Here is a 15784-nt window from a genome sequence, read left to right as displayed (position 1 = left end):
TATAAAAGTCTTACAGTGGCTGCACTGCATAGTTCAGAAAGCCTGGACAGAGGGACGAATTCCCGATGATTGGAGTAGAGCTCTCATAGTACCCATATATAAAAAGGGAAATAAAACTGAATGTGCGAATTACAGAGGTATTTCCCTACTGAGTGTTCCTGGCAAGATCTATGCATGTATACTTGAGAAATGGTTGAGAAGAATTGTGGAAGAAAAGCTTGGTGAAGAACAAGCTGGATTCAGGACAAATAGAGGCTGTCAGGATCAGATCTTCACTTTACGACAAATAGTCGAGAAAGCATGGGAATATAACAAAGATCTGTATTTAAGTTTTGTCGATTTGGAAAAGGCATATGACAAAGTGCCAAGAGAGAAGATATTCAATACGCTGCAGTTATATGGTGTCAATGGGGCATTATATCAAGCAATACTTAGTCTTTATTTGAGTTGTAAGTCAGCAGTTAGAATTGAAGGAAGTACAGGAAGATGGTTTAATGTTAAATCTGGTGTGAGACAAGGATGTACATTATCCCCTCTGTTATTCATTATCTATATGGATCACATTATGAAGGAAAGTGGTATTAAACCTGATATCAAAATTGGAGATGTTAATGTCAGCTCTTTGCTTTATGCGGATGATGTTATACTTCTAAATAAATCCGCTACAAGTCTGCAAGATTCTCTGTCTAAATTGGATAGCTGTTGTAATAGATATGGTATGAAGGTCAGTAATAAAAAGACAAAGACAATGAAAATAGGCAGAATCATTGAAAATGTCAACTGTGTTGTGAATGGAGAACCTGTGGAACAAGTAAAACATTTCAGCTACTTAGGCACAATTTTTACTGAAGATGGTAAATTAAATATAGAAATAGACAACAGAATCAGCAAAGCTGGTATGATGGGAAGTCAATTGAATAAATTCATATGGAATAAGAGAGAAATTAGTTGGAACACTAAATTAGCTGTATACAAGACAGTGTTCAAACCAGTTTTAACTTATGGATCTGAGAGCTGGGTCAGAAGTAAAACACTTGACCAAAGAATAGAGACCGCAGATATGAGAGTCCTGAGAAAAATTAGAGGCGTGAACAGATGGCATCAATGGCAATATCATATTAAAAATGAGGATATTAGGAAAGAACTTGACATTGTCAGCATCCAGGAATGCATTAGCAGAGCTAATCTCAGGTGGTATGGTCACTTAAATAGAATGGGAGAGGAAAGATTAGCAAAACAAGTGTTCTCTGCTAGGTTGGCAGGAAAACGACCCAGAGGAAGACCAAGATATAGGTGGATTGATACGGTACAAAGTGCCTTAGACGATAGAAATATAAGATCTGATAATGTTGGAGTCTTGACAAGTAACAGACTGATTTGGAGGAAAATTGTAGATAGGAAGTTAGTAATGATGTAATTTTTTCATGTAGTACTGTTATATCCTGTACACCCCTTGAGGGTACATGGCAGGAATTTGATGATGATGAGAAAGAAAACAGTTGGGTCACTTTTCAACACACTTTTCACATCCTGAATTAACATTTCAATGCACTTGAAAAAAAAACAGTCTGTACTTTTGTTTGCAAAATGGCTTAAAACTGCATCTTTCACCTCATTGTCATCTGCAAATTTTCTTCCTCGAAGGTCTTTCTTCAGTTTCGAGAAGAGATAGTGGTCACTGGGTGCTAGATCTGGACTGTAAGGTGGGTATTCAATCTCCTGGAAGTCACAGTCCTTCACTGCATCCTTCGCACCAATAGCCATATGGACTGGAGCATTGTCGCGAAGTAGACGAAACGCTATAACTCAGCATTCCTCGTCTCATCTCTTTTCTGGCATCATGCAGCTTGTGCAGTAGTGAAGCATAATATTCTGCATTTGTGGTGGTATTCTTTTACTTGAAGTCAATCAAGAGAATTTCCCAGCAATACCAAAAGATTGTTGCTATGATCTTCTTGTTGGACCGAGTGACCTTGGCTTTTCTCGGTGGTGCTTCGCCTGGTTTGCACCAGCGAAGAATACTATTCGTGGTGGTATTCTTTTACTTGAAATCAATCAAGAGAATTTCCCAGCAATACGAAAAGATTGTTGCTATGATTTTCTTGATGGACTGAGTGACTCTGGCTTTTCTCGGTGGTGCTTCGCCTAGTTTGCACCACTCCATGGAATTTCCCCATAATAAAGGACAATGGTTTTATTCACAGTGATTTCCTTGGCAAAGCTCTAAAAACTTGCAGGAACAGGTCACATGATGCTCCTTCTGAATTAAAGAGAGAAGTCAGGGCATCCCTTGCACTGACCTTCGTCATATGAAGCATCTCGTGAATGATGCAAAAGAGCTGTTATAGAAAGTCCCAACCTTACTGAGATTTCTTTGAGCTTCAGCCATCTGTCATTGAGCAGTTCCTCCTCAACAAGAGAGACATTTTCCACAGTCATCACTTCCATAGGCCAACCATCACAAGGATCATCTTTGATGCTCTCTCTTCCTAGGTGAAAGTTTAGCCCATTCCTTCATGGTGGAATATGAAGGAGAAGCTTCCCCATAAACAACATCCAACTGTTGTTTGATAACACTTGGAGAAAGTCCTTCTTAGGTGAAAAACTTTATCAGAGTACAGTATTCCAATTTTTAACATTACAGCCACTTAGCTTGCCACATAGTCAAATGAGTGCTTCCAACTAAATGACAATGGCAGAGAGTTGAAACTGGCACACTAACCTCCCCATAGATGGTGCTATCTATCATGCACACCATTTTAAAATTGGTGTGAATTTTGTATGTCAGGTTGGAAACTTTTGGAACCTACCTTGCATGTTCTAATTCTTTCTGTAGAACCTAATTTGAAAAACATAAAGGGCAGACATTATATATTAAGGTCTTGATAGTCCCTGTCTTTTGACTAGAATGATGGTGCAATATGCATTGGCCTGTGTGAGCTGCTCAAACAGATTCTAAACCATTCTTCACAGAACTGATTTCATTATTTATGAGGACCAAAGATTTTTTTGGCTTCATTCAGTTGATAAAAACAACCTACTAGCCCTCATGCAAATCCAAAGGACTTGAAGAGACCATAAAACATAAATTCTTCAACAGGTAGGGACAACCTGGCCTACCTACCTTTTTCAATCTATTAATCTTTCCTAACTTTTAATTATATACTTTTTTAATTAGGAAAATGTTGGCCTTTTTTGTTACTTTACTTTGCTTTAGCTACTATGGTGGCATGGTACTTGTTAGAATTTTCTGTTATTTGTATAATTGCTATTCTATTTCTGTAATGAAGATGGCTGTGAAACAAAGTCAAAAATTCTACAATTAGTAATAACTGTAGTATAAGAAAGCAAAAATAAGCAACCTATTTTATCAATTACCTTGTAATGAAGACGTTTATAAATTAAAGTAAAAAAAAAAAAAACCTGAGATGATTGCTATGACTACATTATATTAAAGTAAAAGTAATGTGTAAGAAGCTGTTAGTGCCAAGTGTAAAATTTGTGATCGTCTTTTACAGCAAGTATGGCATAAAATAAACATTTTGAAAAGAGAATCTGGGTGTGTGTGTGGGGGGGGGGATTAATTTATATGTCCAGTTGTCTTGTATGCTGGCATATATGGTATTTATTTTTTTAATATCAAGTCTGCACATGGGTGCTGCACAAAACATTGTATTATAGGTTGCAAAACTTAACACATCAGTATCAGTGCTGTGGGCAAGCAGGTAATGAATGTAGAAATAGATGGTGTGAAAGAAGAGGATAGTTCAGTATGTTTGGAGCTGGACAATGAATGGATGTTGACCAGCAGTCTACTGGCTTGAAGAAAGCAGAGGAAGGAAAGAAGCCAGTTCAGCAGAATGGCATCCATGCATATACCTGTAGAAGAGGCATAAGACAGCAAACAGAAATGGTACTGCACAAAGATCATCACCTCTTCCCCCTGTGCCTGACTCTTGTAAGATGTCTAATGATGAATGTTGTTCTGTTGTTCACAGATACTTTTCCTTTAAGTAATCACATCAGAATATATTAATCTATACATTATCTTACCATGTTTACTTAAGCTACTTTTGATTTCACAAATATAATTATGACAATAGTAACTACAGTTGAATGACTAAACACCACATGCAGAAGAAAATTTTCTAAAGCAAATGAAAAATAATGCATGAAACAAAATATTAAACAAACCTTACAAAAACTACTAGATTTTATTTGAAACCTAATTCTCATCAGCTGGAGGCATTCAATATACCTACCTAGGAAAACTAGGACCACAAAGAGAAAGTAGACAGTTATGGAAGAATGAACCTCGACTATAAGGATTAAATACATCCTGTCCTCGTTTGGATGAGAAGGAGCCTTTAATCTATAACACAACAATAAAATAAAATAAAAAAACACATTTTTGAAAAGAAAAGCAAAATAAAAGGAATAATGCAAACAAGATCTTTGTTTTTTTTAATAAAAATATTAAATTGTTAAGAGTGAAACAGCACTGAGAAAGGATTAAAAATATTAATTCTTCGAATATTTTTAATCCTTTCTCAGTAATGTTTCACTCCACTAAGCCTCTAACACTAGTCTCTCATTGATCATAAAGTATCTCCACCAGTCATTTGGAGTGCAAATAAAAGGTCATGATATAAATAATATTCTTTCTAAACACGGTTTCAATCATATTTTTGTCCAGTGGCAGAGAGATACTATAAGCAAAATAATTTAGAAAGGAGTATGTCAGTTAGCCAAGGCATAGAAAAGATACTTCTTATCGCAAGTTACACAACGAGGAGAAGAAGAAGACAAGCACTATTCAAACTACTATTAATAACTTTTTTATAAAATAATAAAACACTGTAATTCTCAATGTTTCTAATATTTTGACAAAAATTTTTGAAGGAAGGTCATGGAAAAATTGCAATTTTTAATTATTAAGATTGCTTTGCATGGTTTCAGCTTGAATGGTCATTTTTACAATCCCTCACTACTGCGCAAAGTGAGAATAGCCTGTATTCCAGACTAAGAAGTTATTTATTGTTATAATAATTTTAGATTCGTGTTTAGATCATGTGTGTGATGCATGCTAGGAGACATCAAAAGCCATTTTGAGTATTAATTCCATGATTAAAATACTTCAATTTTTCTTATATAAGCATAATTAACATGTGTTAGTTAAAGTGATTTAAGAGCAATAAAACTTTCTAGTCTAAGATAAAAGATAAATCAGTTTTATTTTATTTTTAAATTTAATTAATTTTATTTGATTTGGGAATGCCTCTAACAGCACAGCTGTATGCAGCATATTTTTTGGCTTCAAGGTCCTGTGAAAGTCTGCAGGACCTTGAAGTCTTTCATAGGTCATGTCAAGGTCCTATGAAAGTCCACAATGCAGTAATGAAAGTCTACTTTTATTACTGCATTTTTTAACTGAAGGCACATTCACATGTTTGATATGTGGTGGCAGGGTTTTTCATGGAGACTTTATTTTCTTCCCCTCCACAAACTGACCAGAAAAGAGATTCAATTTGACAAATATAACAAAGCCATGAAGATGGTATTAATTAGGTTTAAATGGAGCAAATTTATTTGGCCCTTCCATATCATGGAGTCTAAACATGGCAAAAGGGAATGACGAAATGATAAAATTTACTTTAAGTGCTTGGAATAAATATTCATTTGCACAGCCTTAGTGGTGGCTATAGTCCTAGCTACTAGTCAATCACTAATATCAATTAAAACTGAAGAGACAGTGTTCAAAATGTACCGTTGGTTTTCAACTAATATCATCATGTGCATAAATACGAGGATGGTCTGAAAAGTTCTTGGCCTAACAATGAAAAAACAAATTTATAATTTCAAAATTATTTTTATTTTTCAACATAAAGGTCTTTTTCCCTAAAGACCAATACATTTATTCCAACGATGCGCCAGCACCATTATCCCATCCCTCTAGTGGTTTTCAGTAAGATCTGCAAAATATCCTGCTACAGCTGCAATCACCTCTTGATTTGAAGAAAAACACTGACCAGTTAGGAAGAGATTTAGTTTGTGCAGATCCCTTAATTTTCCCACTGCCAAAACACCTTTGTGGGCAGGTGCATTGTCCTGATGAAAGATGATTTTTTCCTTCTGCAAACTGGGTCTTTTCTCACAAATTTTTTCGTCTAGTCTGGTTAAAAGATTGGAATAATATTCCCCGGTTATTGTTTTACCCTTTTCAAGATAATTAATAACCAAAATATCTTTAGCATCCCAAAACACCAATGCCATGACCTTTCCTGCTGATGGAATCAACTTTTGCCTTCTTTGGCGCCGAACAACCGGCTTCTGTCCACTGTTTTGACTGCTGTTTGGAGTGTAATGGTGAATCCAAGTCTCATCCATAGTAATAAATCGATGCACAAAATCAGTTTTATTCTTGTTAAAGTGCTCCAAGCACTGTTCAGAGATTTTCATGCAAGTGCGTTTTTGATCTGCTGTGAGCAAGCGTGCCACCCGTCTTGCACAAAGCTTTTTCATTTGTAATTCTTTATGCAAAATATACCCCACATTCTTTTGAAATGCCTATAGTCTCAGCAATTTCACGCACTTTGACTCACCTGTCATCCAATAATATATTGTGCACTTGATCAATGATTTCTGGTGTTAAGTAAAGGGGATAAAAATCCCTTATTGTTTTTCAGCCAGTATGTAATTCTTTATGTTCTCCTCATAATGTAAAGCAGTTCTACAACTCCTAGGAGCTGTGTGTTTTTACATTATGAGAAAATATCAAGGATAGTGAGGGAGCTTGCTCCACCTTTGCATCGAATTGCCTTGGTGTGGCACTACCAAGTGATCACTTACGCTTGGATCCGCCGACAGTTCGTTGGCATGAAACGTTTAGATCGTAGTTTTCGATCTTAGTTTCGCATACTGGCTGAAAAACAATAAGGGATTTTTATCCCCTTTACTTATCAATCTCGCCAGAAAAAATAGCTGTTTGGCTTTTCATCTTAGTGATTTCTGGTGTTATTACACTTTTTGGACGTGGATCATCTTCAAGGCTGGCACGGCCACATTTAAACTCGGTAGCCCATTTCTTAATTATCGAAAACAAAGGAGAAGAGTGCTCATAAACTTTTATGAACTTCGAATGAATTTCTTTTGGCATTTAATCTTCTTTTACAAAGAATTTTATAACCTCTTGATACTTAATTTTATCCATTTCAAAGGATACAGACAACACTTTTGCTTCAGACAGCTGTATAAAACAAACTACTTGATAGAGCGACTTGCAATTTCACATGGATGCTTATGACAGATGTACCAACTTAGAAAAAAAAAATCTTGCTGATAGTGTTGCCATCTATGGCCAAGGCTGAGAACTTTTCAGACCACCCTCGTATATTATATATCAGGGGTATTTATTCAGGGTGTGCTAGGTGTGTGGTGCACACCCATGGAATAGCAATATCACCTATATTATATTTTAGAATTTATTCCTGTTAAAGACTGACTCCTCTAATTGTTTCCTGACTTTGCATGATTCCTAAAATGAAACGCAATAAACTAATGCTTCATGAAGAGGACACTTTTCCAATCATAAACATTGCATCACATTTGCGTTAAATAGCCCAGGTGTGCAGTAACAAATACGGACACCTTTTAAGCCCTTTGAACAGATGTATAGATGGCACAGCAGGTCAAATTCTTAGCATTCCAGTGGTTTTAAACCACCCAGATGGAAGCGGCAAGGTGTGCACTGAGACAACAGCACCCAGAAATCAGTCATTGGTTATTGTATAAACCAATCCAATTGAACATTGTCATTTGTCATGAGTTGCTGTTTTTATTTTCTGAGTTTCATCTCTTTTGCGTACGTGAAGTGTGAACTGACAAGTTTAGGACACTGATATAGACAAGTTTTTAATATATAATTTTCTATAAATAATTTATAACTTTTTTGCCCATATTTACAATGGAAAACAGTGCTGATGATTTACTGAATATCCCATTTTCTGCCAGAGCTTTTGCAGATTGTAGTTGAAGGAGGTAAGCTTTGTCCTCCTCTTCCAAATTTACTGTTATATTTACATCTTTAAGTAATTCAAATATAGCATTCTCCTTCATTATCGTTTTCTAATATATCTTAAAACAAACACATTGTCCCAAACTGTATTAATTAATTGATAAATTAAAGTATTCAAAGTTATCCTGCAATAATTGCATTAAGATGAGTGCCAATGTGCTATGCAATCTTAAAACTTTCATACATCGATAAAAATTCAACCACATGGGTAAATTGACAAATTGACATGAATTTTGTAGCATGGGTTGCATAAGCCACATGGCAGCACACTCAACTGAAATGGGCAAGTGACACCACTGATATATATAGTCTTACCATGAATACTGTTAAAACTTCCACACACTGCTGTGCTGACCACAGAATTGCATAAGGCCAGTATTATGATAACCCAATAGCACTTCACAAGGTTGGAATGCAACCACCTGTTATTTTCAACATACTAAAAAACACCCGGGATCAGTATTATGTTTGTGTATGGAACTAAGTAACAGTATTCATGGCAACTGTTATAATGATATAGAAGATGTATCTGACTGCCAAACAACAGGTCAACCACACTATGCTAGGATGCAACAACTTATGTCACGGCATAAACCTGTGAGAACACAGAAAGTGATGTCACAAGAGATGAACGTTTCACATAGAACGTCACGTGTATTAACTGATGACCTGGGAATTAGGGAATTTTAATGTCATTCTACTGGACACTTCCTAACTCCACAACTTATGCAGCAGAGAGTGATAAAATCAAAGGCACTTCTCTAGAGGTACGTGAACAACAGACACAGAGATATCCTTTTCACAGATGAGAAGATTTTTAACCACTGAAGAGTTGTTTAAATGCCAAAATGATCAGGTATATGTCCCATATAGTCGCACAGCACATGCCATAGCACCTAGAATTGAGAGAGGTCATCACTCCACATCAGTGACGGTTTGGTGTGTGTGAGGGGGGCATATCAGGCAGTATCCAAGTTGCATTTCTGTGAAAAAGGGGTTAAAACCCCCACCAAAGTATATCAAATTACCATGCTGGAACCTGTGGTATGCCCCAGAACAACATCTTGTTTCACAGTAGGCAGTGGATCTTCCAAATGGACAGTCCCTGCACACAAGGCAAGGACCACACAGCAGTGGTTAAGGCGAATGTGCCTGACCATATATCACCATATGACTGGCCATATGGAAGTCCCCGATCTGAATCCATTGGGCTTCAAATTGTGGTTGGAGCTTGAGAGAGCAGCCTGCAAGAAACATTATCCCCAGCATGAAGATGAATTTGGAGTGGCAGTGGCAGCGTTTCTGTTGGATGTTGTACATCAATATGTGGCCTCAAAGACTTTGGAAATGTGTGAAGACAAAAAAGAGACATATTCTTACCTATTTGATTAGAAGGCTAGATATTTCAGTCTGAAACTTACAGACCATCTTTGGTGGCAGTGACAGTTGATCACAAGACAGAATGCAATGGATTGATTTGAAACAGAACAAGCCGTGTGATGTAAAGGAAATCTAAGTAGGGTATCTTTTTAGGCACTAAACGTTTTTAGCTACTACATAAATACTTTACATCCATGTATTAAATTAACTACAGAAATTGAAAGAGACAACAAATTATCTTTTCTAGACATTCTTCTCATCTGCTCACTATCAGATTATTTAACTACATCAGTTTATGAAAATCCCACTTCCACTGGACACTACATTCTTCAGCAATCTATGCCCTATCCTTCTCAAAAGACAGGAATTATAAAATCTTTATTTCGATGTGCTAATACTATTTGTTTGACTCTCATCAATTACAGGAAGAACTCATAAATATCAAATGATATATGAAATTAAATGGCTTCTCAGAAAAGAATACACAACATCTGTTTGACTCCTAAACAGCAAGGAAACAGTATGTTGAGTTCCAATTCCATACATTTCAGAACCAATTTCCAGAATTCTAAAGAAATACAATTTAGTGGCTACTTTTATACCTATCAATAAACTATCAACTTGTTTCCCTTCTTCAAAAGATAAATGCTTACCAATGTCTCTCCCCAGTGTGCACCAAGTTCCTCATGACTGCCATCTATCCCTTCATATAAACTGTATCTATCTCAATGGCTTTAACAGATCTTTAAGGCCTACAACCCTCCAAGCATGCTTGGATTTCTTAACCGAAATACGAGGATAGAATGGTCACCCCTATGCCTCGAAGTATTCCTGGCTTATCCCTGTGCGTGTGTGTTCACGGGGCCAGTTTGCCTGCTTGCGGGATGAAAAAGGCGGAAAAAACCCTGTTGTCCAAGCCCAAGACTGGCTAACTTGGCTATGGAGGAAGATAGGCTAACTGAGGAAGATCCTTCAGCTCCTGACGTCGTCGACGGGAATCAAACCTAGGACACTCCTTCCCTAGTCATATGGCTGCGAAGCGCAAAGCCACTAGGCTAACTGCAGACAGATAAACTGTATACTCAATAGAAAAGAGAATACAAGCAAGCACATCAATTGTATATTTGCCACAGGAAATCTGATAGATCTGCTTTAGCTCGACATGGAATGGACACAGACCACAATATTCTTTGGTCCAAAACACACCTACTCCATCAGTATTGGTACAAATTTCAGCATTTGTTTAAAGAGAGTGCTGAAGCCTTGGAGTGTTGAAACCAAAAATATGGGAATGTCTGATTAGAATAACACCTCATTAATTTATTTTATTTTATTATTATTTTTTTTTTTATAGTTATGATTAACCTTTTCCTTGGTTATAACATTACATTGTTGTAAGTATAACATCACGCAGCTTGTTCTATTTGAAATCAATCCATTGTTTGCATACTACTTTGTAATCAACTGTCACTGCCACCAAATATGGTCAGTATGTTTCAGACCAAAATATCTGGCCTTCTAATCAAATAAATAGTATTATCTATGCCTTGTGTTTTTGTGTAAATAAGTAATATAACTATGGCAGCTGCACACACAGTTTCTCTAAAAGAAGAAAGGTGAACATATCGGACATTGAATACTGCTATATGCACATTATACATGTGGTTTATGTACTGTTGAAGTTGTAACAGTATTTGTGGCTAGACGTGTGTGTGTGTGTGTCTGTTTTACAGTAATAAGTTCATAATAAGCAATGTGAATATTTTTCATTTCTCCAAACCACTTGTAGATGCCTAATATCTTGAATGTTTGCTATGCAGATTAGGCATCTACAGGTGGTTCAGAGAAATCAAAAAAATAAATTAAGGGATATTTACAATCCATTTTAAATTAATCAGTAATTGCTTTATATCAAAGCTAAGTTTAAAAATTAATTAACTTTTGAAATCAATCTTTGCTTCAGTTGTTCTATGCAAGATATTTTCAAAACAATTTGTTTTTGTTGCAACTGAAACACAGCAAATCAAATATATCTGACACACATTTTCCAGCTACTAACACAAACAGGACTGGATTTAATGTTGTTAAGGCCCTAAGCTGTAACTTATTAGAGACCTCCTCACCTTACTGAGTCAATTTTTACATTTAGTAGCTTTCATGCTCATTGAATGGGTGCATAAAATGTGTGGGAAAGGATGTTTGCAAAAATAAATGCAGATACAAATATAATTTCAAGATAACTGGTTTCAAGTCTAGGGGAATAAAAAAGCAGAATTCATTATGAAAACATATTTTGCCATCAAATACAAAAACTCTTCTCATTTATTAAGCCTAGATTCCAAACCACAGAATTTGAATCGCTCACACACACCCAATCTTTGGCATGATGCCTTGATTTCCTTCACAACAGCAACCTATTTTTTTTCTCCCCCCCCCTGCCCCCTCTTGGCTTCACAGAAAAATACATCACATATCCCATTCATTTAATTCTTATCTTTTGATATTTACAACTGAATGAAATTGATCATATAGATATAAACTCTTCATTTGTTCTTATTCTCCACTGCTTGTTTTATCTATTGCTCTATATTTTCATAAATATCTTTCATGGAATTCAAATCATATAAAAATATTCTGTAAGAAAAAAAATGGAATGAACTAAAACTTTACTTTGTTTTATGCAAAAATAAAATAAATAAAAAAAATAATTATAGGCATGTGCAAAGAATAGCATAAACCTTTCTTTTTGCAAAAATTGAGTAAAAAAAAAAAACAAAGCAAAACATGACTTACATCTTCATTTGTAGTCTGGTTGGATGTGATTAAGTAAGTATGGAAGCCCGCAAGTCCAAGGATTGACCAAACTGAGAAAAAGCATATTACTCCTTCTATAACAGTAGAACTGCAAGTCAAGGAACAATTCTTGATATTTTGATATAACAGTGTTAATAACATTATGTTTATAATATTTCAGATAAAACCACGGTTTCTTATAGACAGATAACTAGTCAACTTTTTGTAAAGCTAAAAGGTAGGAAGAAAGTGAGATGTGTAAATAAATCATGATCACCTAATGGCAATCAGTATAGGTTACCCTGATACCTGACATTTCTGGCTTCATACAGTGAGGTATAATTATATACAAGTGATTGATTATTAGAAGAACATTACACCATGAATATAACTCACAAATGGAAAATAAAAATATTTCTTGAAGGAACAGTAATTTTGGTTCCCTTTAATAGTAACTGCGGTTAACCTTTTTGTCCAAGAAAACTGGAAATTTTCTGAGTGCAATAATAAATGTAACATGGCAAAATGCAACAATATAGCTTAACAGAGGTCAACTGCATAACTGAAACTTCTTTTCAGTAAAAGGTTAATTAATTGTAGAGATGTTGAAAGTTTATTTTTCACTTGGTTAGACTATAATAAATTTAGTTCAATCCTTTATCCAAGTGTGAGCAAACAAAGTTTGTGTCTGAAAATATCTTCAGAACTGAGGTAAGGTAGTACAACACCTGGTAACTCGTAGCAAAGGTGGACCAAGCTACCATCTTAGTAGGTAGTTTGGTCCACCTTTGCTACGAGTTACCAGGTGTTGTACTACCTTACCTCAGTCCTGAAGATATTTTCAGACGCAAACTGTTTGCTCACACTTGGATAAAGGATTGAACTAAATTTATTATAGTCTAACCAAGTGAAAAATAAACTTTCAACATCTTTCTCTAAATCCAGAGTAATTTAATAATAAGGTGGCACACCTATTGGCAACTCCTATAGGTAAAGATGACCTCTCAATTGCTTCTGCCTTGGTATCGCCACTTCTGGGCCTGGCTCCCACTGAAGATGCTTGGGGGTAGGTTTTTGCCTGTCTCTGAGTAGAGTCACTGCTGAGATTATGGCTCTGTCTGGTGGTGGTGGGGTGAGCATGCCTCACCCCACCACCCCAATTAGCTCTGAGGTAGAGCTAACGCTGAGAAGTTCTTCTTGGTGACGGGGTGAGCTTGTCACTGAGTGGAACAAAGCTGAGTTGGGAGATCTTTCAGGATCGTATAATTTTTAGAGAGGTCTTTACTTAAATACACCTCAATAAAGGTCAAAACCGGTTAGAAGCTTGGGTGATGAATGGCAATGCTGTAGCCTGTGAAGTTAACTGAGGCACGGCTGTTGCTGTTACCCTTCCAGATGAACAAATGAGCGGCTCTGCTCGGTGGTAGGGAGCCTGCCACGGTGTAGAGCAACTGAATTTCTGAACCTGTGAGTCGCTCATTATTGGGTTATCTGGGGGATTTTACGAGTTTTTGAAAAGGTATCCCCGCACTTAAACAAAGGGAAACCGGTCTAGGTAGTGGCCCTTCCCTTAATACATAACATTATACATATCTGCAAGGAGATGTGTTTTGCATTATGGGAGATACTGAGATAGGATTGATGGTAGCTTGGTCCACCTTTGCTACGAGTTGCCTGTTGTACTAACTTACCTCAGTCCTGAAGGTATTTTCAGGTGCAAACTTTGTTTGCTCACACTTGGATAAAGGATTAAACTAAATTTATTATAACTGTAGAGATGTTGCCATGATTATCTCACATTTCACCTTGATCTCACCTTGATATTTACCCATCAGTTATTCTGCATTCTTTCTATATGATTTTACTATTTGTCTTTCCATTTTTGGATCCAGAAAGTTTGTTTAATATGATGTTATATCTTCAATCTTTCTCAATTTCATCATCTCTGCAGTTTTCATTTATTTGTTTATTTTTCATAGTTTCAGCATAACATGTTAGTTAATGGTCTTACAACTCAATATTAAACTAAGTTTCCCAGCTGATGAAGGGGGGGGGGGGAGAGGGTCTAGAAAGTTCTGATAAACATCTAAAACAAAAATGACATTAAAGCAACTGATATAAAAATGTAGTCTTGATGTTCTTCAATTATAAACAAGACAGAATGACCAGTCTGTCCAAAATAGGAAAGATAACATGAGCAAAGTATTTGACAGACACCTGGTAAGGAAAGAAGTGGTAATGTATCCTTTGTTGATGGTATGAAGAATCCTTGCTTTTTGTTCTCAGGTCTCTTTAAGGTAGAGTATTGAAATTCTTTTCACATCAGATTTAGAAGGATGATAATTATCAATAATTTTTTGAATGGTAGTTTTGTTGTATATATTACATATCAAATTGCTTTAATTTTATTCATTTTATCTAACAAAAGTGGATCAGAAGAGACTCTTGATAATACCCATTTTTTATGATGAATGATGGTGAGACAATGAGTGAATGTACCTGCCAGTAAAGGTTAGCTTCCAATAAACTGAAAATTCAACAAGATCAGTGGGATTAGGAATTATCATCACCATCATCATCAAATTCCTGCCGTGTACTTCAAGGGGTGTACAGGATATGATAGTACTACATGAAAAATTTACATGATTACTACTTCCTATCTACAATTTTCCTACAGATCAGTCTTACTTGTCAAGACTCCAATATTATCAGATCTTATATTTCTGTCGTCTAAGGCACTTTATACCCTATCAAACCACCTATATCTTGGTCTTCCTCTGGGTCGTTTTCCTACCAACCTGGCAGAGAACACATGTTTTGCCAATCTTTCCTCACCCATTCTGTTTAAATGACCATACCACCTGAGTTTAGCTCTGCTAACGCATTCCTGGATGCTGACAATGTCAAGTTCTTTCCTAATATCCTCGTTTTTAATATGATATTGCCATTGATGCCATCTGTTCACGCTTCTAATCTTTCTCAGCACTCTCATATCTGCAGTCTCTAGTCTTTGGTCAAGTGTTTTACTTCTGACCCAGCTCTCAGATCCATAAGTTAAAACTGGTTTGAACACTGTCTTGTATACAGCTAATTTAGTGTTCCGACTAATTTCTCTCTTATTCCATATGAATTTATTCAATTGACTTCCTACCATACCAGCTTGGTTGATTCTGTTGTCTATTTCCATATTTAATTCACAATTTTCACTAAAAATCGTGCCTAAGTAGCTGAAATGTTTTACTTGTTCCACAGGTTCTCCGTTCACAATGCAGTTGACATTTTCAACGATTCTGCCTATTTTCATTGTTTTGTCTTTTTACTGCTGACCTTCATACCATATCTATTACAACAGTTATTCAATTTAGTCAAGGAATCTTGCAGACTCATAGTGGATTTATTGATAAGTATAACATCATTCGCATAAAGCAAAGAGCTGACATTAACATCTCCAATTCTGATATTATGTTTAATACCACTTTCCTTCATAATGCGATCCATATAGATAATGAATAACAGAGGGGATAATGTATGTCCTTG

General features: G+C 36.0%; 1 protein-coding gene across 6 annotated transcripts in view; it reads right to left on the bottom strand.

Moving 5' to 3' along the window:
- The window catches only part of LOC150095948 (palmitoyltransferase ZDHHC14-like), a 291158-nt gene that overhangs the window by 77089 nt on the left and 198285 nt on the right, over positions 1-15784 (bottom strand). For 5 of the 6 annotated variants that reach the window (XM_090408860.1, XM_090408859.1, XM_090408861.1 and 2 more), the window contains 2 exons: positions 12248-12350; positions 4263-4372 (listed from right to left, as the gene is read on the bottom strand). In XM_090408860.1, the coding sequence (XP_090264986.1) occupies positions 4263-4372; positions 12248-12350 (213 nt within the window). The remainder of the gene's footprint in view (positions 1-4262; positions 4373-12247; positions 12351-15784) is intronic. The other variant, XM_090408862.1, reaches the window with a different exon arrangement.

Source organism: Typopeltis vanoorti, chromosome 19, assembly GCF_054136105.1.
Source record: "Typopeltis vanoorti isolate ZY-2024b chromosome 19, IOZ_Tvanoo_1.0, whole genome shotgun sequence".
In the NCBI taxonomy this organism is placed as follows: Eukaryota; Metazoa; Arthropoda; class Arachnida; order Uropygi; family Thelyphonidae; genus Typopeltis; species Typopeltis vanoorti.
This window is presented reverse-complemented; position numbering and strand designations above follow the sequence as displayed.